This window comes from Halichoeres trimaculatus, unplaced genomic scaffold (genome assembly GCF_033239565.1).
Source record: "Halichoeres trimaculatus isolate MK-OKI-2021-1 unplaced genomic scaffold, fHalTri1.1 fHalTri1_scaffold_1, whole genome shotgun sequence".
NCBI classification, from domain to species: domain Eukaryota; kingdom Metazoa; phylum Chordata; class Actinopteri; order Labriformes; family Labridae; genus Halichoeres; species Halichoeres trimaculatus.
In genome coordinates this window covers 25,539,830-25,563,800 of record NW_027437179.1, presented here as the reverse complement: position 1 = coordinate 25,563,800, position 23,971 = coordinate 25,539,830, and the positions used below count along the sequence as shown (strand labels likewise).

The following is a 23,971-nucleotide window of genomic DNA, read 5'->3' as shown; positions in this document are numbered from 1 at the left end:
TGCATACATCTGCGTGTGATGTTGAAGCAGCTGCTCCATGTGCTGGTACTGAAGTCAGTGTTGACTTAGCCTTTCACGTACCCGGTTTGTCTGCTCATCTTTAAATTTGAATCAGATAAAACACTAACGGATAAACAGTGCTATTCTTAGATATGTACATTGGCTTTTATTCAACCACTTAACATAAAATCCACTGATATTTGCATTTTTGTACAATTAAAGTCTAATATGTCTTCAATTTCTGTGCAATAGTCTTACATTGTTTTACAAATTAAGTTCCATGAATACAAAAACATAAGGATGCACTGCTGAGTTCAGTCACATCATGCTCGGCCCACCGATCATTAGCTGCTATCAACACCAGCCCCTAACAGCTCATCTGATTACATCTAATTGGCAAACTGCTTTTGGCCCCGTTTACACGACTACATTTCATCTGAAAATGCTAAAACACAGCAAAAAAAAATCTGCGCTTACATGGAAACGCTGATGGACTGACAACGCTGTAGTAAGCATGCGAGGCCTATAGGTGGTGCTATAGCTGTCTTATCCAGAAGCCGCTTTTGAGAGATCTCCACTGAAGTAGAGTTGAGCTGGTCATCTGATGTATTGGGGAATACTAAGTTAAAAAATGGAGCAACAGATGCACATTTTGTTGAAAGACAGTCAGCAGATACAGCAGATTGAGCAGCACAAGCACAACACGGTTGTTCGCGATGATCGTAACAATGGTACTGTTGTCCTGTTGTATACACACGCGCGAGGCAGAGTGTGATGTCAGCGTTTCCACTAAAAACGCCGGCTTACTGTTTACACGCGTCTGTGTCAGGAGCGTTTCAAGATCCCACTCTGGAGGCCGTTTTCAAAGGTTTGCGTTTTAGGTTGGCTGATATACCGTTTCCAGGTAAACTCGAGGCTGAAACGCAACGAAACTCTTGTGTTTCACCCTAAAACCGTTGTCGTGTAAACGTCCCCTTAGCCAGCCTACTGTCACTGCTTCCTCTGCAAACCGCTTTGCAAGCCACCTTCACCTTAGCCTTTCCTTTTTATGCTGTGTCTGATTTTACCTGAGTCATAAGTATTTTTACTGATGCTCGCTTTGTTCTGTTCACCTGGAGTCTTTGCTGCCACTCTCCCTACCTTGGCTTTTCATGTATGCACCTGAATGAGAGGGGGGGTGTAGTCTCCCAACCTTAGGTTTTGGCATTCCATGTAGGTACATGGAGGGGCAGGGAGCTACAAGAACAAGAGCAGCCCTAACTGAATTTAGCACTCAACATTTGAAAACCTTTTGCTTGCTTTTTTTCAATGGGACGTAAGAAATAAACCAATGAGAATCAGTCAACTTCTTTCTCAATACTGCATGGCATCTTAAAGGTATAGCAAGAGGTTAGCTTTGAGGGACTTCCTTTTGTGTGTCACTGTTGTTGGCAGATTGCATTTTGCCTCTTTTTGCTCTGCACAAGGACTGTTTTCCTGCACACAACAAACAGCAAATAGCTTCTGATGTATTTGTTAATAAATTCAGGCTACAGACAAAAACAATAACATTTCTGATATCAAATTCCTGAGATCTGTTGTCCCAGTAGATTAAGGAAACACTGCAATGAGACACAGTGCTGCATTGATGGACTATTTCAGTTAACCTGTGTGCACACTGCCCATGCTGCTAGAGATATCATTAGAGCATCAGATTGTTTTAAAGTTGTTCAGACACTGCTGGGTTTGAAACTCTGAGGATCATTTGTTCAGGATTACAAAAATGCAAAACATTGTCCCCTTTGTCCCCAACACCAGTAACACAAACTCACTGCCTAATAATGAGTCATTCAGAAGCTCTGACCTTTATCACACAGCCTTTATTAGATGATTGACTCTTATTAAGTTTACTGTGCTCTGATATGAACAGATCTGTCCCCATGACAACTCAGGAAGACAACAGACTCAACAAACACATGACAAGAAGATTTAATTAATGTTTCATCCTCAAATAAACTCTATCTCAAGGGGAAGTTTGTATTTCAGCTTATGGAACATGGAGCAAACAGGACACATTAAACATAATCATAAAAAAAAGAGTCAATTGTGTAAAAAAAAAATCCAACAGGCATACATAATACAGAAAATGTCCATCTATCTTACCTCAGCCCAATCATCATCTCACCGCTGATCATGATTTTCAATCACCACATTTCTATCGTTCTGTGTCTTTTTCAGATGGTGTCCACTCAGTGTCAGCTCAGTGTCTTCTCCAAGTCACGATCATCACTGATGAGATGCTTTCCAACAGCATCACCCTGAGGCTGGCCAACACCTCCCAGGAGCACTTCCTCTCTCTGCTGCTTGCTCAGTTTCTGGACGGAGTGGCCCGTGTTCTGTCTGCTGCCCCAGAGGATGTCGTCATCTTCAACATCCAAGATGACACGGATGTCAGCGCCCGCATCCTCAATGTCAGCCTGTCTGTAGCCGTGCCTGTGCTGGGAGAGGCACATCAGAGGGCTGGAGGTCCCGAACACAGCATGGACCAGACTGGGAGAGGAGTCGAGAGTGGAGGGGGAGAGTACTTTGGCTCGGAGGAACTCCAGGAGCGACTGTACTTGAACCGCAGCCTCCTGGCTAAGATTTCCTCACAGGAAGTCCTTCCCTTTGATGATAATATCTGCCTCCGTGAGCCATGTGAAAACTACATGAAGTGTGTGTCTGTGCTGAAGTTTGACAGCCTGGCACCATTTGTGGCATCAGACACCATCCTGTTCAGACCCATCCATCCTATCGCTGGGCTGCGCTGCCGCTGCCCCACTGGCTTCACAGGAGACTACTGTGAGACAGAGATTGACCTCTGCTACTCCAAACCCTGTGGGGCCCACGGGGTGTGTCGCAGCAGAGAGGGAGGCTACACCTGTGAGTGCTTTGAGGACTACACAGGTAAGAGCCCTACCCCTTTTTTATTGACTTCCTTACTGATGAAGCAGTGTTGTTTCTTTACTGTCTCACATCATAGCTTTATTAGCCAACAGACTTCCTGTAAATACTGCTGGTATAAAGTACCCATTATGTTTGACATTTTCCCATAATGTAGTTTACTGTCTCTGAGTCTCTGATTCCCCAAAAAAGCAGGCATTGTGGCAGGAAAACACATTGGTTAATGCTTGCTAGCTATATCCAGCTAGCTAAACAATGCTGAACAATTAAGTCAGCTGAAAATATATTAATAGATTTAATATAAGAACAACATTAAAGAGTTTTAAAAATAAAAAAAAATCAAAGTTAGAGGCTAAAGGGAACAGCTACCAGGACAAGTGTTAGCATCCACCAGCTGACAAAGACATAAGAACAATGAAGTAGCACACAGCTATGATCTTGCAGAGTAAAGTGGTTTTAACTCTTGGTTAACACTGAATCATAGCTTCAGTATGATCACAAATCCTTATAAAAAAAAACAAGGCCATTTAAACCGAAATGTGTGTTTGAACAAGAGGGGAAAGTTAAATTGTTCAAGAATAGACATTTCCTGTCGTAAATTTGGCTGAGTGTGGAGGAAAGACAGAGCTGCTAGCGTAGCTGCCTTAAGTGGTAAGCTGGCAGGCTTGACATGCCCTTTTACCACAGACAGCACTAAATATTTCGGATTGTGTTGTTTTGTTTTTGGTAAGGCTGTTAATTAAAAGCACAGTAAGAAATCTGTGAAATCGCAGTGCAGTTTGATATATGGAGCCAGGTTAGCCTCCAGTTTTTAAGTCGTGATTGGAAATTCACTGTAAGAGGCAGAAGGTGTCTCAAAGGAGTCCGCACTGAATCATTTCCTGTCTTCAAACGTAGCACCACTAAAGGGTCAAAGGGTGCAATTTCTGTCAAGCTGCCCACCTGTAGCCTTCAAAATGTTAATTTCTTCTCCTTCACAAAAGTCCCGTGGGAGCTTTAATGTCTACATCTGTCCCATTCAGCTCTCTCTTCGGTTCTTAATTGAACCTGGCTCTTCGTAGATGTAGGCTGTCCTGTATCCTGACGGTGGCTTTGTAGACAAAGACTGAGTGATGAGTTATTGATCTGGTTTTTACTGTCGCAGTCAGCAAAAGCAGAGGAGAGTGCCAAAAAATAGACAGGCCTGAAAAGAGACGGAACACATTTCAGATTTCTTTACTTATAAACTTCTGGATGCTTTATTAGTTTAGTCTGATTGCTTAATTTCGATTTAGATATAAGAAAAATCCTGAGTGGCTTATTCAAAGTTGGTCATTTATCTTAACTCCCTGCTTGAAGATTAAAAAAATGTATACTTTGGTTTACATGCACAACATGGTTGCCTTATTTGTAGGACAAACAAGCATCTCCCTAAACATTGCTGCTATTTTAAAACCTGTTTACCTTCATCGTTATTCCCACCCACACTCATAACTCTATCCTGATCTGTAGGAGGAAGTATCAACAAACAGGAGGAACACTGATGTAACAAATGGAGCTGATGTTTATTTAAAGGCTGGAGATCTTCAGAGAAATCTTAAATTTGTGTTGAATGTTAGACAGTAAAAGAAAAAAAAGTGTTTAGTAGAAAAGAGTGGTATTATTGAGTTGAATCCGGGAAGGAAATCATCAATTATTGATGGCCACAGATGGAGAGTGTCTCCTGGCTGTAACATGCCCGGTAGTAAAATATACCTAAAATAACAAAAATCTATCACAAAGCACACTGTGTGTCACAAAGAGGACTTCAGCTTTCAGGAGTAATCAAGAAATAATTTATGACTGTTGGCAGCAGAATTAGAGGAACAGTTATTCAGTCTCTGCTCTCAAATTTATTCACATATTCAAAGGGTTAAAGACTGACTGCTCGCTCGCTTTTTGGTTAAGGGGAAAAGGAAGAAGTTGAAAAAGAGTTTAAAGAGGAAGGGGTAAAATATGCTGATTTATACAGTATGAATATTTGGGTAGTTGCCTCAGCTTCTTGTTGAGAGGTTAAGTGGGTCAAACTCAGACTTTTTAATGTGAGTAAAAGATTAATCTCATCTTTGAAGCATCACGCTTGTTAATTTATTACGTTCATTAATGCTAAAGCAAATAAATGCATTTACTCCAACGACGTACACGGGTACAGCTGTGGTGTACCTGTGCATCTCTACAGTGTCTTAACTGTTGGTTATCCAGGTGTCACAAGGAAATATTTAACATTTCAACTAGGGCTGAACGATTTTGAAAAATAATCTAATTACAATTTTTTTTGACCAATATTGGGATTGCTATTTTGTTTGCATGCCATTTCTTTGGGAGGGGAGGTGTTTATCTTCTGCATTGTTAGCTAAACACACGTTTTTAAGTCATTTTATAGTATGACCAACACAACAAAGGATACTGCTAACATTTAAACAAGTCTTTTTGCACTTCTTAATTAAAAAAGAAGAAGGAACACTGAAATTTTTCCAACACCATACAGAATGAAGTTTACAAGGGGTATGATTCTGCCCGCCACAATCATTCGACTGTATGGATCTTTGTAGCTCACAGGGGTCCACCTCCACAGGGTCCAGCACTGAGCTCTTCAGTCATACTCCATCTCTGTCTCTGAGATTCTGTCTGCTCACAGCAGGTGAAGCTCTTCCAATGTGGCGTTGGTGTCTGATGTTAGCTCTGTTAGCCATGTCTGTGAATAGCATGATGCTACTCTGCACTCTGGTATTCCCTCTGTTGCTAGGTTAGCACAGCTAGCTCGTCCATCTTATTGGAGACAGATCTTACTTTCCCAATAACAATGGATGGAAGGACAGGTCGTTGTCCTCACCTACTTCTCCTCACTTTTTAGGGAAACATCAGGCCTTACACCAGTTAGCAATGACATGCTACAGACTGCTAACAGCTGATTTTACATGTAAATAATGTGGCTATGGTTACATGTAGGATCTCCAGACAAACAAACAAAAATAGCAAAAATATCGCTGAAGCCACAAAAAGTTTGGTGTCCATGACCAACAAATGAGCCATACAAAGTAGTGATCCACTCCAAATACAAAGATTACGAAAAAGAGACGAAAGAGATGATAAGAAACGGACCAAAAAAGAAAGCTGCTGCAAAAGGCAGCCATAGCCAACAGGGCGGCACCTAGCAACCAATTATTAGGAATATTTTGCAATAGAACACTCAGCTTGACGTCAAATATTACTTTAACACTAACAAAATTAAGACCTTTAATCTACAGACTTGGGTTGTTATGCAAAATAAGATTTAAAACTTTGAGAGGAGATATTATGCTTTCCCTTTGCTGAAAGTCCAAACTAAAAGAGTGCAAATCTTCAAACCGCAACCTATTCATATGTTGTAGACATTTCTGAATCTGTCTTTAAACTGCTCAAAAAGGTCTGAGGTCTTCATGAGACCTGCTCAGATAATGAGGTCATCACATAAGGACCTCCTAACTGGTCAATGACCCGTTGGGGGGAGGGGGCCTCAAACACCAAGGTCTGCAAATAGCTTTGCCCCAAACAGGCCTCTAGGGGGCTGGTCAGTCAGAACGTGTCTGGAGCAGGGAGCTTTAAAGACACAAGCTTAAACAAAAGATTTTCAGAGAGAGGCTAAATATTTTTTTTTCAAAACACCAGAAAAAAGGGATCTTTTGATCCATAAAGCCACTACGGGGGGCACCAGAGGGAGAGTATAAAGCCTAAAAACAAAAACACAACACCCCCTCTTTTAGCTCAAGGTTCACCCTCTACATTTCTCACTAAGACTGCAATTATTTCTCTTTGAATTTATCAAATAAACACTTAAAAAGTTTTCCTGTTGAGAGAGAAGTTTTAATGAATTAATAAACACTAATTAAATGCATAGAATTAAATTATAGAAAAAAAGAATCTTGATTGATTTCCCATGGGGGGGGGGGAATCCCATTTTAAAAACAACTTACAGACAAACATTGATATTTATACAACTAATTAATACTATGATGACATCTTAATTAGTTTGCATATCAGCAAAATACTTGTAGGATTACGACTGTGTAAATGAAAACCTACATCAAGGTCACCTGAGCATAATTTATGAACAGTTCATAAACAACATCTGTAGCATACAAACTAATTTGACATTCTATATTGTTGAATGTTTGGCAAGAGAATTGTGTAGTTGTTGTTTGTTTATTATTTGTTGTTTAAGATGAAACTTCAGTTGTTTTGGTGCAGAATTGTCACACTTCTTTGCAGATGTTGAGCAGCTGTGCACTCTTGGTCTTCGTCTTTTCTCATAGCAGGTGCAGAATCTGCCCAAGCACCACTTTTCTTCCTCTTCAGCAAGATTGGATTCTCACGTTAGCTGATAAATAATTACTTTGACTAACGTGACTGTATTTGATGCTAAAAGGAAGGTCTGTTATATTCATGTAGTATAAATGTATATGTGTTTTTGTGTCTTAAAGTAATTTCCTTTGTTCCTGTCGCACATTAAAACTTTTTTTTTCATCTATTTGTGCGGCTGTGAAGCCTGAAATAGTGTCGGTATTTAAACGTGTGGGCTCAGTCACTCAAAGTCCAGGTTGAGTGGCACTTACATATTCCTGTGCACAGCTGTGGGTGTCAGAACTGGAGCCGCAGGTGCTTTTAAAGCAAAGCAGAGACACAGAGTGAATGAGTGAGTGGGTGAAGTGGGCGTATTTTCATTTGCAGGCAGCAGAGAGAACAGTCAACTGCGCTTATCTCCATCAGTGCGGGCTGTAGAGGCAGGTGGAGCTGTTAGATCCAGTGAGTGTGAGTTATCTGAGAGAGGGATTGAGATTTTTATGATGTAAGATGTTTGAATCGCGCTCTCAGACTGTCTGATCAAACAAGGCTGTCCATGTTTGATTTCATGTATTTTCCTCTGTGATCCACGACTCCACTGTTCTGCCTCACTGAGTGTTGCTGCACACGTTGTGTGTGTGTGTGTGTGTGTGTGTGTGTGTGTGTGTGTGTGTGTGTGTGTCTGTACGTGCTAAATTGCTCACAGTGATTGGAGTTGGATGGAAAATTTGTGGAACGTGTTAATAGTGCGTTAATAAGTGTGTGTGTTGTGGCATGTGTGTGTGGTGGTGTGTGTGTAACTGTTGGGCTGTGGGCGTTGGCAGATGGTAGCATAAAAGAAGATGAAAAAAATATGTATCAGCCATCATCTTTTCTGTCCTTGAAATGGATGAAGTGAATGATTCTGTTCATGTGAGTCACACTTAATATGTTGAAAACAGGTTGTTATCCCGTGTCGCTTTTTTACACGTCTCTTTTTAACACGCAGCAAGGATCAAACACTATTAAAAACTGAGCGATAATAGAATCACTCTTAATGTGTTTATGATGATCAGCTGCTGACCTCTGTCTGTGATGAGTCTGTTTTTTCCATCAATGAATTTTTATCGAAAAATACAAAAACATCTTGTTGATGTTTGGTTTGCGCACAGCGCTTGGAACGAGATCAGATGAATGATTGAACCCTTTTTTTAAAGCCAGCCAAACACTCAGAGCTTCTACATTTAGCTTTAGATCGACGTCATGAACAGGAAAAACCCTCTAAACACAATACCTAGCCTGATAATGTGACCACTGAAATGAAATATCAAATTTAACTCAATAATATTTTTCCACTGGAAGTATAAAAAACAGTTTTTGTTGGCTGCTCCTGTTGGAAACCCAGAGTTATTGATAATGTTCTGAGTGGACACTGGGTTATTCTTTACATCTTCAAGCATCAAATGTATAAAAATGTATCACACACATGCACTGTCGCAAATGGTGAAATTCAAATAAAAGTGAAAAAGTGAACCATGTGTTAAAAAATGGGCGTAGCCTAAATAACATCTGCTGATTTCTGAAGAGGTGTTATGAAACTAAATGATGGTTGTCAAAAAGTCAAAAAAAACATTAAATATAAAGTGATTGAAAATAAAAAAAATGTAAAAAATTATTTAGATATTAAGATCTGATAAATGACAGCATTGTTATCCCAAGGCACAGTACATCTTTGATTATCTTTGCTTTAAAAATGGGCATCATTCTACGAGCTTGAATTGGCTTTCATTTTCTTTTGGAGCCATTATCTTGTTGACATGTCAGGAACTGCAGTTTTTGTGCAGTTATTCACTGCTTTCAGTTTTTTACACTGGCTGTTGCTGCTTAAATAAAAGCTGTAACTTTAGATTGAGTTACACAAACTTCTCAGCAGTGATCTAATGCTGATTGGGTCTTGCCCATCAGTTCCAATCAATCCTGTTTGTGTTTGAGGGGTTTCTTTGTTAGACTTTGCTAATCCTTTCAGTATATCATGTCTTACTCCTGATCTTGTCTTGAACACATAAAAGTCTCTTAAACAAATCTTTGTCTGATCTCCTCCCTGACAACTTTTTCTTCAGTTTGAATGCTTGGTGATTGAAACCCTTTGGCAGCTGCGACCAGCATCAAACATTGCTAGAAAGTAGGCCTGGGCTGATAACAAATTTTGCTGGACGATAAATTGCCCCACAATTATTGACGATTAACGATATTATTGACAATATTATTCTGAGACCAAATGAACGACTGATATAATGATAGTGTACTACAATAATGCCATACACCCTTTTGAATGCAATAAACCTTTATTTCTTGTGAGTATTTTTGACTAAAGTAGTTTCAAATTTCGTCATTAGAAAATAAAAACATTAAAAATAAAATGGACTCTCAGTCAAAAATTGCACTTGGATAAAAAACTGTGTTATAGAGTGCAGCATTTCTTTTGTGATGTAGAGCAAACAACTGTGTCCATGTAAATCCAGAGTGAAGCCTCTTGACATCCAACTTGTTTTGAAGGCAACCGACGAGAGGTTGGCAAAATCATTGAGTTCATTTAATTTATCACACGATTAATTGGTTTATTGACTATCGTCCCAGGCCAACTAGAAAACTATAGTCATTGTTTTTCTTGATTGGTTGCTTTTGTAGAGCAAAAATTGGCATCGGTATTTATTTTATTCAACTTCTCACACTGAAATGATTCTTTAAACGGTGGATTGTACAAAGACGACAGGTCAGTTAGGCTCCATCCACACTTACACAGATGTCTTTAAGAACAGAGTTTTCTCTTTTTCCTCTCCTGGTCTGTGTGGCGCTACCATTCAGATTATTTGTGTTTAAAGAAACATATTTCTGTCAGCCCCATGTTTACAATATGGCTTATTGTCTTCAGTATCTCTGTGTAAATAGTGTTGGAGTGTTTGTGATCCTGTAGCTCTGTATGTGAAATGATGAGAAGAATAAATCACAGATACAGCTCGAGGTCATTATTGTAAGCAGCTATTGATCACCTCATCGTCTCATTCTCCTTCATATTATTGAGTGGTAGAGGAAGAGTCTCTTCTTATCTGGCTCTCAGCGGGGTGTCTTCGGTTGGTCTGCTGGGATCCTCTCATTGGATGATACTCTGCTGTTTCCTAGCAGCACTAACACACCTGCTCAGGTTAAAGATCTCTGAAGAAATGGTCAGCACACAGGGGTGGTGTACTTTGCATTTGGATCATTCTGTTATCTTTTTATAATATGTGATGTTAAAAGATTTAACCGTGGTTTGTTTTAAGTTTATACTCTATGATGATGCTTTGGCATTTAGATAAACTTATAATTTGTTATTTTGTTGTTTTTCCTCTATCTGAAACACAGGTCAGCTTTCATTATGAATATAATTATGAGCACAGAGTAATCTATAGTCTGCTTCTTTCTATACAGTATGTTACATACAGTATATATGGTATATTTTGACCCTGCCAGATGAGAGTGAGCAATTTCCACCACCAAACAGCGGTAGGCAATGAGTCTCCTCCTTTCTAAATGAAAACAGGATCTCTGAGGTATCTGTGCGATTTGCTGCTTTAATGATTCATGCAGGCAGCAAACACAGGGTGTGGGCACCAGGATGGACTTACAGACGACTGTAAATAGAGCAGGGGAGACGTGTGTGAATTATTGATTGAGATATTCTGTCAGATTGTGACTGTGAGCCCATCCCCACCCCGCTGTGCCGCTCACCTGGCAACGTAAAGCTGCTGTTCAGGAGTGCATGTGCTGGAGACGTCCCACAGGGAGGAGCTGAACACTGAAAAGCATTTTATCCCGCTTTCACTCAGCCAGAAACATAAACATTTGTGCTGAAATGGGTGCTTAAATGTGTGATTTCAGCGGTGAAGGAAGCCTCAGTGTCATTGTGACTTGAGTCTAAGAACAGCTCTGTTTGCTGATGTGACGTTTGACCTGTGTGAGCGCTAAAAGACACACAAGTGTTTGATTGCCAACAGCTAGCTGCTGAATTAATAACGAGACAGACCGCAGTGTAACAGAAAGGCTTTATTTTCCAGCTGGCTGGCCAGTCGAGGCTGTTTGTCACCAGGAAGCGTCAGGGAGAACATGACAGCAAAATGTTTGGCCCTGACAGGGTGGCTGTTTCACTCCATTTAGGAGGAGCAGAGTGGCAAAGTGACATGTCTCAGAGGTTTTTTTTCTAAACTGTGGTACTTAAGAGTGTGACATGCTGATAAAGATGTCTAAGCTGTCTTTATAGAACAAAGATGGGTCTCAGAAAATCATTTTAAAGCAGAGCAAACAAATCACAGAAATATCCTCAAAGAAAAACTCAGGGGTTAGAAGTTTGAGTGTTTTCTAGTGGAACAATGAAACATTCCTGTGGGTGGAGGTGTGGGTTAATTTTTAACAAAAGGCTCTGAAGTCTTGTGAAAAGAGTCCTTTCTTGTGAACTTAATTCCCAAGAAGGCAGAAATTAAAAAGCCAAAACAATCAGTTTGTTAATGTTTGATCATATATGCCATTTCAAGCATGCAGCAACACATTATGTTGGCACATGGAAACAATAAGCTGATGCTAGACTGAATGGCATCTTTATTAGAACAGGTTCACAATGTAATGCCATCACAGTGTTGTCTCAATGCAGCTCAGTTCAGTCATATTATCTCTAAAAAATTGAAAAAAAGCTCATTATCAGTCACTAAACCATCTTATCAGTGATTGACTGAACAGAAGTATTCAGCAGCAGTGATTAAACTAAGTAACCTGCTCTCAGTTGACTGTGAGTGGAGGAATGAATAGTCTGAGACTAAATAAAAGGCCTGTGTGTCAGTGGGTGAGTGTGTGTCACTGTTACTGTAAAGCCATAGCACACAGGAAGTCTTCCACTCTGCTGACTGAGCGGCTTTGACACAGATTCCAGCTCGAGCATGGGAGCGTGCAGTCTCGCCTGAGCAACTGCTGCAGCCTCCATCCTAAGCATTCAGACAAACAACACATGTGAGCCGAAACAAGGGGCAGAGGAGGATGAGGAGGGCAGAGGATGGATAGACACAGTGTCACTGTCTGCACATGTCTGACCCCAATGTTACTTTGCTTCTCTCCTTCAGACTGATGAAAACTTGCTTTGTAGGTCTGATGTTTCCGCCTTTCTGTGATCCTCACAGCTCAGTGAGATCAACTAAAGACATTTTTCCTTTTTTTAAAAATCAGTGAATGATGTCTGACATTTTTTTTTACGTTACTCGACCCGTTGTTTACTTTGTTAAGTATCAGAAAGTTACATTTGAATAATACAGTTTTCAACCAATCAATCAATCAGTATTTATTTGTATAGCGCCAAATCATAACAAACGTTATCTCAAGACACTTTACGAAAACATTCACAGGTCTAGACCCATAAATGTTCATAAAATGTTATTAGCAGAAACCCAACAACAAGACAAGATAAGAAGTCTTATCTCATCTTATCTTAATCCACCATGAGTACAGAACTTTGCAGCATTTAGCAAGTTACAATGGCAAGGAAAAACTTCCCTTAAACGAGCAGAAACCTCGGACAGGTTTTTGCTGACCTGGAACCCCAAAATAAGCACTTAGAAGATGGTTTCACCACTTACTTTTTTTATTTGAAGGTAAAAGTGAAAGGGATTTTATTTTTCAGATTTTAATTCTAAAAAATAAAGAAAATAATTCCATTCCTAAGATAAAAAAGCAACTATATATTGTTACTTTGGTTCAAATCTTTAATCCCATTTAGTCTCCGTTGCTGCAAAAATGTGATTTTCATTTATAATTGATCCTTTTAGTCTTTCTGATTTAATACAACCAAAAATAGCTTTTATTAATTAGGTAAAAAACAGTCAAATTAATTAATAGGGCTGAAACGTTTTGATTTTAGTCTGCAAATTAAACAAATTGAATTAATGTTTATAGTTAGAGATACATTTCTCCAGTTCCGAACTCTTTAAATGACAGCATGCATTTCTTATGACAATTTTTAATATTTTAATGTAACACTTTTAGACTTTTAACAAATCACCCTGTCCTTTTGTCATACAATAAAAAAGATATACTTTTAAAGGCATTTTCTGAAGTTAATTGTGTCTCAGAGTGTGATAATATGTAAGATGAACACCTTTTTGCATTACCGTGGGACATTGTCATTTTAACAATGAATTCATCACATCTGTTGGGAATAATGAGGAAAGCTGACAGTAATGATCGTGCTGAAAAGGCGAGGCTTTTATTCAACAGCTCAGCAGATTCTGGAGCTCTCACACTTCCAGCTCAATGCTCTGAGATATCAAGGTTTTCCACTAAATGTGCAAACGGCATGATCTCTCCAGAGGGAGCAGTGCTGGGTGTGACACATGGGACTGACAAATGTTCACACTGATGGCACATCCATGGAGAAAACAGGGTTTCATTTTGTGATTCTTCTGATGCAGGAGTCGATTGTTTTTCCTCCACCTTTGTGTTTTTAAAATGTTAAGCTGTATATTTCAGATGGATAAAGTCAGATGGCTCTTCCAGTATAGCTGCTGTGACAGAGTGCACAGAGTGTGAAGTCCCTGAGGTGGAACATACAGGGATGTCTGAGCTTATGCTGCCTGTCAGAAACAATATTAATCCTCATTACTTCTCCTTCTCCCTGTGTCCAGGAGAGCGCTGCGAGCTGTCATCCCGCTCTGGACGCTGTGCTCCGGGAGTCTGCAAGAACGGTGGCTCCTGTGTCAACCTGCTGGTGGGTGGATTTAAGTGCGAGTGTCCACAAGGCGGCTACGAGAAACCGTACTGTGAGATGACCACGCGCAACTTCCCCCCGCACTCCTTCCTGACCTTCAAGGGCCTCCGCCAGCGCTTCCACTTTACCCTCTCTCTCACGTAAGCACCCCCTGCTCCACAGCTGCTGCAGAGCTCCCGGTCCACCTGTGCCTCTCTGTCACCTTTCAGTGATTCACTCTACCCACCTCCACATTATACTCCTGCATGCTCGCTCTTCTGAAGTGTGTCCACCACCTCACATTTATATAACTGTAATGGTTTTAATGGACGTAATGGGCTCACTGAACAACAGCCATCTTCTGTGGAGCCACTTAAGGATTAGAATATAGTTCATGTTCTATAAATACAGAACCAGCACTGAAACATACCTCAGGTCAGAGGTGCGAATGCTTCAGAGGAGTGCAGGCTGTGACGCAAAAAATGGGCCAGAAGGTGAGCTGGAGAAGCTGTGTTTTTAGTGAGAAGGGTTGCATAAGATGAATAAGTTAATTTCAAAGCAAAGAAAGAGAGAATCTGATCTTATTCCTGTCAGTATCAAGGGTCTCTGCAAGTCAATGCTGGGCCAAGAGCAGCACGGCCTGTGAGGGATCAGTCTGCTGTCATTACTTATGCAAAAAGGTTGATATCATATTGAAAGTTTGGAGTCCTTAGGTGCTCACTATTCGTCTGGGTTTGTTTTCTGTAAGCATACATTATCCTCAGTTTTTGTCTCACTGGGAGGGTCATTACTCAGGAGAAATTTTTTTTTGTATATCCCAGCTTCTTTTATTTAAGAACCCAAAGTCTCGGATGCTGGTAGGTGTCAGCCTTTTTGCAAAAGCAATTAGAAAAGCACTCAGAGAGCACAGACCTCCCCTAAGCATGTTGTCATTGACAACACTTTAGTCCGACTTTAATGTTATACTCCCTTTCAGCAGACTGTCTGCCACAAATTGGTGTTAGTTGCAGGTTTGTCTGATAATTTGTTACCTGACGGTGTTGAAAATGATGATGACTCTGTACATATTTCATATTCCAGATCTTAGTATCCAGAATATTGCCAGAATCTGGATCTTACTTTTACATCCGTCAGAAATTACTGTGACCTTGTCTCTTATTCTTTTTCAAAGCAATTCAACCATTTATCCAGACGGTGATCTGGATCACCTCCAAAATGTAATCACTTCTTCCTCATCCCATTTTGAACATTTCCTAAAAATTTAATCAAGGTTAATTCGTTACTTTTTGAGTTATGTTGTTCAGAGACGATCAAACTCTCCCAAAAACATAACCTCCTTGGCAGAGGAAATAACAAGAATGCAAAAGCCACAACATAATGGAGGTACAGCCACAACAGAAGTGAAGAGGATAGTTATCCCAATGGACACAGAAAAATTATGATAAATGTAGCTGTGATGCTAACATTGTGACATCACTGATTCAAAAAGCTAAGTATAAGATTAAATAGTATTGGTAAATAAAGAATTATGAGTACTCTGTAGGATATCACAAGGTGACACCCCTACAGAGCTTTATTTATTATCGCTGAAGTTAAAAAACAAAATTGTTTATTTACTTTCACAACTTTTATGTGTCTGTTGAGATTACTTCCTCTTTTGACTTCCGTTGTGGCTGTACTCCATTGTGTTGTGGCATTTGCAATCGTGCTTTTGTCTCATGTTTTTGCTTTTGCGAATCGTCTGACATCTACCAAGCTCTGCACAAAATAACAGTTAAAAACTTTTATGAACAATACGAGGAAAAGACTTATATCACTTTGATGATTTTTTTGCTTGTATTGAGCTTAAGCAAGCACCACAATAGCTAATGAGGACAAAACTCCTGCTGTTTTATTTCATTCTTCACTCTTTGGGTGATAGAATAAACAGCATATAACATAATAAAATCTGTCCTTATTACAGATAGAAGGAGGTGGATATTGATGCCTGTGGGCAGAGCCAGGCTAGATTTTGCAGTTTTCCTTTTTGCCAAGCTAAGCTGAGTTGCTCATTGTGCTGACTCCCCAAAATGTTAACTTCCCCTTTAACCAGGGGGCACCTGGTTTCAGAAAAGAACACCTGCTGAATTGAAAATATATCCCACCTCAGACTATTTTGAGGTTGAACTTTTCTCTGACAAGAGAAGTAAGAACAGAGATGTCATTGCTGATGCTTGCGCTCTTTCCAGAGACAAAGGTGTTATCTTTTGCCGTAATTAATATTCCATGAAATAGCTGAGCCTTGAGAGCAGGGTTCATTTTTTTATTACCCAGCGCAGAAAAAAAGACAACTTGAAAACTTCTCATCTAAATTTCATAACCTTGGTTTTAAAAGTAGACAGTTTTAAATTTTTGCAAGGTCTCATTTCTGCTTTTATTCCACCTTGAGGCAGCTCTGTGATGGCGTTGTTCTGGGGTTGGGTAACTCTCTGTTTTCCCTGTGTCAGGTTATTTGCGTAGCAGGATGAAAAACTTTGGGCTGAAGCGTTGTAATCTATGTGGTGGATCATTAGGAGGGCATTTGTGGAGGGGGAAGGGCTGCAGACACAAGCAGATGAGCTGTGAACACTGAACACATGCAAAGACAGCAGGACTCTCAATCTGCATGAATTCTCCACGTGATGAAATGTAATCATCGATAAAAGCGCCCCGTTCTGTTTGATTTCTGTCACAACAAGCGACAACAAGTATCAGCTCTCGGATGGTATCACAGAGAATATGTCCGGCCTTGTTGCTTCACTTATTGTCATTCTTGTCACCTTAGACGCGCTTGGCAGGGGTTGGCTCTCACAAAAGCTGCAGGTGAAAATAATACACCCCTTGAGAGCTTTATGGCCACGGCCCTCCTTTAAGCCAGGTTCAGATGACATTGTTTTTTGATGCAGAACTGCACGAACCAGTTTTAAAAAGTGGTCTGCATTTCACTGGCAGGTCACAGAAGCTGTGAAGTAGCTGTGGTGTAAAAGGTGCCGATGCTCAGAGCTCCAGGCAGGTGAGGTCAACAGGTATCTCTGTTACCTGAGCCTATGCTGATCAGGTTCTCCCAGAAAGAGCTTCTGTTTTGATGAAAAACTTAGGATGTGGATCTTGTTCTCATAGAGTGACTGCTAATTTTAAGTCACAGTCGACACAGCTCTCACTGTTGGCCTCTGCAGTTACAGCTGAGATTCAGGAGAGGAAGATGAGGTGTGTTACAGGAACAGAAGAAACAAGAGTGTAACTCTGCGTCTGAGGTTAAACTCACCAAACTTTCTGTCAGATGATTGTATCTTAACTCAACAGGCAGCGTCTGTTCCCGCTGCACTCTGAAAACAATGTATTGCTCTTAGGTAATCCGTGTGTCATTTGCTGAGATCTTCTATTGAGAAATAAAAAAGTAAATGTTGGTGTTTTCTGTGAAAAGTCAGTGGATTGAGTTAATCCTTTCTGTGCAGCATGTGCAATATTTCACAAATATTTCCTGAGATATTTCAGGCTGGAAGAAAAATTGTGATTCAACAGTCTGACGCTGCCATCCCTGGAGCCAAAAACAATATCTAAAGATATAAAAACAGAGGCTTCTCCTCCTCCAGGTGTATATATTCTACATACAGATTTCTGAATCTATATTCCACTCTTACAGGCTGGAAAATCAATATGAGGCTCTTTTATTTTTCCTCCTCGCTGCACACATCGTATGAAATGCAGCATGTAAGCATTGCGTGACATGGTTCCCTACATAAGGGCAGGCTGGTTGTTATTTTTACTGATGGGTGCCTAATGTGACACACAGTGATGCCACTTTGAGTCACTACTTAGCTCTGGTTGATTACTCTCATAGTTCAGAGGGCTCAGGGGGGCAATGTGGAGAAGCCTTTTAAATCGATCCATCAAAGACTAAAGCCGCTGTCTGAGGAGTAATAGACTCTGGACTTGTATTCGGGTTGGCGTTGTGTGTTCTTAACAGCATATACATATCAGCCATGGACTGTCTGGGCTCTGTCTCTGCTCTTACTGTCAGCAGGAGCATCGACACACTCTTTCCTCCGAGGTCATATCCATCGTCTTCCTCTGAAAGCAGGTCAGAGGTGCTGTGCCCTGTGGCTTCTTTCAAGCTAAAAAACATGACACAAGCGGCGTCTTTTACAGAAGACCCACAATCCACGAGGAAACCACAGTACACTAGATAAAACTGCAGCTTTTTAGAGTCTTATTCAAGGGGAAAACAACAGAAGAAGTCCATTCATTTTATGTGCAGAAACCACTTTTCAAACATTATCATTTAGGCTTTCTAGGAAAATCTTGCTGCATGTTAACAGAGTTAATGACCAGAAAATGCAGAAGCTAGTAACTCACACGTGCCCCTCAGCTGGCAGATGTGTACGAGTCTCAGTAGTAGTTGTGTCCCCTGTGGGATGGATAATGAATGCACCCTGTCTTTAGAGGAGGATTTTTTTTTGTAACATACTTTCACACATCACAGTGACCCATTTCCACAGATTCAGATTTACGAGCACAGACCTCAGCCGACAGGTGAAGTGTCATAATTTCAAAACCACGTACTTTGATCCTAGATCCTGAGTGAGCCGTCTGGTCCCTGGGTATGAACTATGTGAGCACAGTTACATTGAAACGTGTGCTAACATGCATTGATCGTGCCACACGTTGTCCCTGAGTGATCTGGTTTAAGCATTAAGATGCAAACTGAATCGAAACTGAGGCTGTGGTTTCAACACTCACAGCTGTTTACTCTTTCAGAAAAGCTGCCATTTCTCAGAGCTGTCTTCTTGTGTGCTTCTTCCTTTCTTAATGTGTCCCTCCACCCTGCTGCTTTGACATTGCCCCAGTTTCTTGTCTCTGTGTTGGAGTGTGGTTCAATGTGGCTCTTATACCTATTCATGCCGTGCAGATTGTCTTCTTTCACTTTTTGTCCCTCTAGCTCGGCCTTTTATTTATAATTATCTTTATTATCTGTTCACCATTCTTCATACATCATCAGTATTGTTAAATCCTGACCCTGTGACCAGAACACTAGGCTACACCTCACGCCATGTTTCTGTGTGAGGAAAGGAGCGCTCAGTGTGAAAAAGAAAGCAATGTGGATGTGAGGGGATGGTATATTTTTAAATGGGTCAGACTGAAGGACCACTGCCCTCTTTCTTTTCTAGCCTTTTTTTTCTTTGCTAATGGGGTTTACAGGCATGGCCCACAGCACGTGCACATTTCCTGTCGTGCAGTTTTGTATCTTTACGCTCAAAGGGCATAAAGATGTCTTTATTTTTATCTCATCGAATCCAAGGAACAGGCCAAAACTCACTTTGTGTTCCTCTCAAAAATTTCAATAAATTCAACACTTCAGTAGTTTTCAAGTGAATGCCAAGTGGGGATATGATTGAGAAAGGTTAAGATTATGTTGTTTCTTTTTATAAGGAGGCTCATTAATTGCTCATTAGGCGCTCCAGAGGGTGCTTCCTGGAGAATTGTGCTAAATGTGTTCTTCAGTCAATAATAAATGAGAGTAACCTGGTTTGTCTTAGTTTATGAATGCCATCCAGGGAAACTCTGACTTACTGATGTTTTTTTCTGGAGTTGTCAGGTGGATGTTGTTCATATTTAGTATAATATGATAGTTTTACCTAAAAAGTACTTTTACACTTCTTAAAATTTCCTATTTTGCAGGAAAAATTTGTGACAGTGACCCCTCTCTTCTCTTCACATTTTCCATCTGTCTTCAAATGCTCAATCTTACAATAATTAAATATATAACATATAACATATAATAATAACATTATTATTATTATTATTATTATTATTATTATTATTATTATTATTATTATTATTATTATTATTATTATTATTATTAAAATAGATTAAATAGATGTTGTTACCAGTAAATAGTATGATATCTTCAGCACTATTCCTAATTCCTAATTGTATTAATATGGATTTTCCTTTTTCCAGGTTTGCAACTAAAGAGCCAAATGGATTGCTTCTCTATAACGGCCGCTTTAATGAGAAACACGATTTCATTGCGATGGAAATCATCAATGAGCAGATACAGCTCACCTTCTCTGCAGGTATTATCACAGACCACTTATCTCTTTAATCCATATTTTGTCATTTTTATAAAAACATATCCAGAATGTTTTGCAGTTCTTCACCTCTGCTTCGACTGCTTCCAGGCGAGACCAAAACTACAGTTTCACCGTTTATCCTCGGGGGAGTCAGTGATGGCCAGTGGCACGTGGTGGAGGTCCACTACTACAACAAGGTATGAGGCGTGATGTAAAAGAAAAACACATTGCTAATTTCTGTAAAGTCTGCAAACAGATGCTCACCTCTCTTTTGGATACTGACAAACTTTGTTGTAAGTTAATTTTTTAAGAAACACTTCAGGAGAAAAAAATCATCAAAAACAACTCTCATGTATCAGATCAATAAATATGAACTTATCTGAAAAGCAAAGCTAGTTCAGACCAAAGAAAACACAAACCAGTCAGCACTTAAATACATTAATCTACATTTTATATCTTTTTTAAATATAAATTATAGAACAAAAGGCTAATTATTGTTTTAAAGGAGGCCAGTTGCTGGTTCTGTTACTTTTTTGACAGAGCCAGGCTACCTGTTTCCAAACATCTGTCTGTTTCTGCTAAGCTAAGCTGACTACCTGCTGGTTTTGTCTGTACGTTTTAAGAAGAGATGATGATGCATTTTGTGCTTTGTGCACAGCCGTTTTCTACTACTTTTCCTCTTTATTGCTTCTCAATAGCTCACATACCTTTTGGTTGAATACCAGTGTGTCTGCTGCTACCCCTCTCATCAGGTTTGACAGCACCACATATTACTGAAGATGTTCAGAGGGAAAACACGCTGCAGGTTTTTTTCATGCTTACATCTGAGAGAGTATTTTTTTATTGCTGTGAAGTTTGCAGCATGATGCCTCATAACTCCAGACTGTGTTAGCAGAGCAGAGGGAGAGGAAACCCTGAACTGTGCGAGTTTGTTGTACTTCAGTGTCAGATTCGCTGCTGACAGGCGGGTGATTTGAAAAAGAGCCAACATGCCATCGAGACACTGACGGAGACACAGACAAGAGAGGAGGAGGGGAAGGAGGAGGAGGAGGAGGGTTAATGAATGAAAGCCAGAGAGAGAATTCAATGTTCCTCTGGACTTGACTAAATATGTTTTGATACATTTGCTGTAAAAACACCACAACAGCTCAATCAGCAAAGACATGCATGGAGCTGTTCTCTGTGCGCTCTCAGTGCTTTCCCACCCAGGACCTAACACACAGGATGTCACATTTTTGGTCTATTCAGGAAGTCACTTTGCATCATAAAGATGTTGCTAGGCAACACCCCTGCTGTTCACATTTTCTATTGAGGGTCTATGATAACACGGCCGTGTCAGATATAAGAGGGAAAAAGTGATGAAGGGGGGAAAGTTGTTGACTTTTGGATGAAAAGTTGTCGCTTCTTTGCCAGAAAGACATGAAAGTCTCATTAATCACTTTCGTACAAAAACCTGAAAATCAACTACTTTGAATTTTTATTATTATTATTAAACTGATCTCTGAGCTTTGACTAACTGTGAGCATTGGAAAATGTCTTCTCATGTGAGGTTTGTATGTACAGTACAAGTTTTCGAGCCAGATCTTTGAGTTAAAATGGGGCACGCAGATGGTAGACTTATAGTTTAATAAGAACTCCAGCTGATCTGCTTTGATGCAGAGCTGCAGCTTATTTGGTGCTTTGTAAGTTGCTCGTTTTGAAGTAACTTTCATTTATTGATGATTCATTAAGAATGTACTAGCCACTTGAGATCAGAGAAATATGATCATTTCTTAATGGTGCGCTAAAGGAATTTCATCGAATGTATTAAACATGGTTCATTCATTCATTCATTCATTATCTTTATGTAATCTATTTGGTTTCCGAGTCAGTTCCCAGAAATTTTTAAATTATGCTTCAGACACTCTTTCTACATAAACATTGTTTACATCTAAGCTAATTAGGTCATTTTTTTTCTGATTACCAAAAACAATGAATTTAGGTTTATTCCAGTACAGAAATAGTTTATTTATCCACTCCCATCTTGAGTGAAGTACTTTTGCCCTCTTAAGTATCTTTAATTAGCTTAAAATCCATTCAAGAATGGAAAGTGTTATCTGTAAACAAAAGAAACTGTAAAATTGTAAAAACAGTACATATGTCAAATCTAACATTAACAAACTCACAAACTCAGAATCCAAACCAGCAAACAGTACAAACTGCTTGTGATTTTTTCATATATTCACTTTGTATAGAGTGAAATCAGAGCACTTTCCCCATGTGTGGTCATTTTGATGATAAATACCACAAGTTTTGTGACAGATACCGCAGACGTGTCTTGGTGGTTTTGGTTTCCTCCCCTCAGCTCAAGCTGAACTATCCTCCTCTAGCATCCTGTGAGTCGCTGAGGTAGAAAACTAGCTCCTCCCACTGGAGGTAGCCCACTCTGACCCGTCCCTGTCCACAGGGGGGGTGGGGCAGGGTGAGGCAGTGAGGGGAGGGGGGAGGGCAGTTCAGATTGAAATGTGGCTTTCAGGATGGTGGGGGACTGTGGAGAATGGCAATGACCGCTGCCTTTGTGTCGGGCTCTGCTTCCTTTGGGACCATGGGCAGTGAATGATGCGGCCCCGGGGAAGGTGCCCCTCTCTCTCTGTTCTCCCGCATGACAGAAAAGCGGGGCAGGAGAGAAGCGAAAGGAGGGTAAAGAAAAGCTGAGAGACGTATTGACTCCGGACTTGAACGGGGATGCTGCGCTTCAGGGCCAACCCCTTGTGTTGCTATGGTTTTTTCAGTCAATCTTAAATCCCATATTTGTGTTGCTTGCTGCCATGTCCCTCCTGAGAAACCACTGTGGCCCTCTGTGACAGCTAACTCATATTCCCATAATCTCCTGTAGCGGCGAGTGAGAGTAGTGTTTAATGTTATCCAGAGTCAATATGTGCTTTCCAATCAGCGCTGACAGGACAGGGTTTGTTTGGTGGGGAGACGTCCTGACAGACAGTCATTATTGGAGAGTCAACAGGCGTGACTGATGACAGCAGAGGTCAGTGAAGGGAGCGTCCAATCTGGACTGCTGCCTGTTCCACCGCTTTCACAAAGCGTGGAAAACAGCATGTCAGATGATTTCACCTTTGGCAATTCACACCCTGTGTTTGCTTGTTTCATCATCAGCAAATTAGTAACAGATTGGCCTCAAGGAGCATCGGCCGAGAAGTAAAAAAGCCATCTCCAGTTTGTTCCCGTCTACTTAACATTTCAGAGCTGAAAAGCCAGTTTCACAGTCAAAAATAAATGTCTGGACTTCCTGTGGGAAAAGTGCTCAACAACAGGGCTCGTTGTTGTGAAAAGTAACATCAGTCACATGAACTGCAGACCAAGGAGGAAGCTTGTATTGTTGCCATGGCTACCATCATAATAACTTTGAGACCACAAGCATCTTCACATCCTGGAATTACTCAATCTGAACATGAGGCTGAAAGGAAGTCTCCTGTTATAAGTGCAATCTGCATTTAAATAAATCTTTTTTCCTGCTAAGCCATAAATTAACAGATGCTTGGAGGTATATTTTGTTTTAATAAGTAAGACTGCTTGAGCACCAGAATGGCCTAGTGGTTAGGTGACGCACCCCATGAGGCCAGTCCTTCAGCAGGGGCCCGGGTTCCAGTCCAACCTGTGGCCCTTTCCTGCATGTCACTCCCCACTCTCACCAGTTTCCAGCCTCATGCACTGCCCTGACCTCTTTAAAATAAAGGCCTAAAAAGACAGAAAATGAACTCATTAAAATGGAACAAAATATTAAAGCTGGTAAGAAAGATTAGTAAGAAACATAAGGTCCAAAAACCAGCATGAGCCACTTCTGTACATTAGGTAGGCTGGATAGCAGCTGAAAAACATTCTA

At 40.3% G+C, this 23,971-nt stretch overlaps 1 protein-coding gene across 4 annotated transcripts in view; it reads left to right on the top strand.

The window, feature by feature from the left end:
• The window catches only part of celsr2 (cadherin, EGF LAG seven-pass G-type receptor 2), a 71,574-nt gene that overhangs the window by 23,960 nt on the left and 23,643 nt on the right, over positions 1-23,971 (top strand). For all 4 annotated transcript variants that reach the window (XM_074666069.1, XM_074666061.1, XM_074666053.1 and 1 more), the window contains exons 2-5: positions 2,218-2,925; positions 13,941-14,163; positions 19,982-20,097; positions 20,203-20,291. In XM_074666069.1, the coding sequence (XP_074522170.1) occupies positions 2,218-2,925; positions 13,941-14,163; positions 19,982-20,097; positions 20,203-20,291 (1,136 nt within the window). The remainder of the gene's footprint in view (positions 1-2,217; positions 2,926-13,940; positions 14,164-19,981; positions 20,098-20,202; positions 20,292-23,971) is intronic.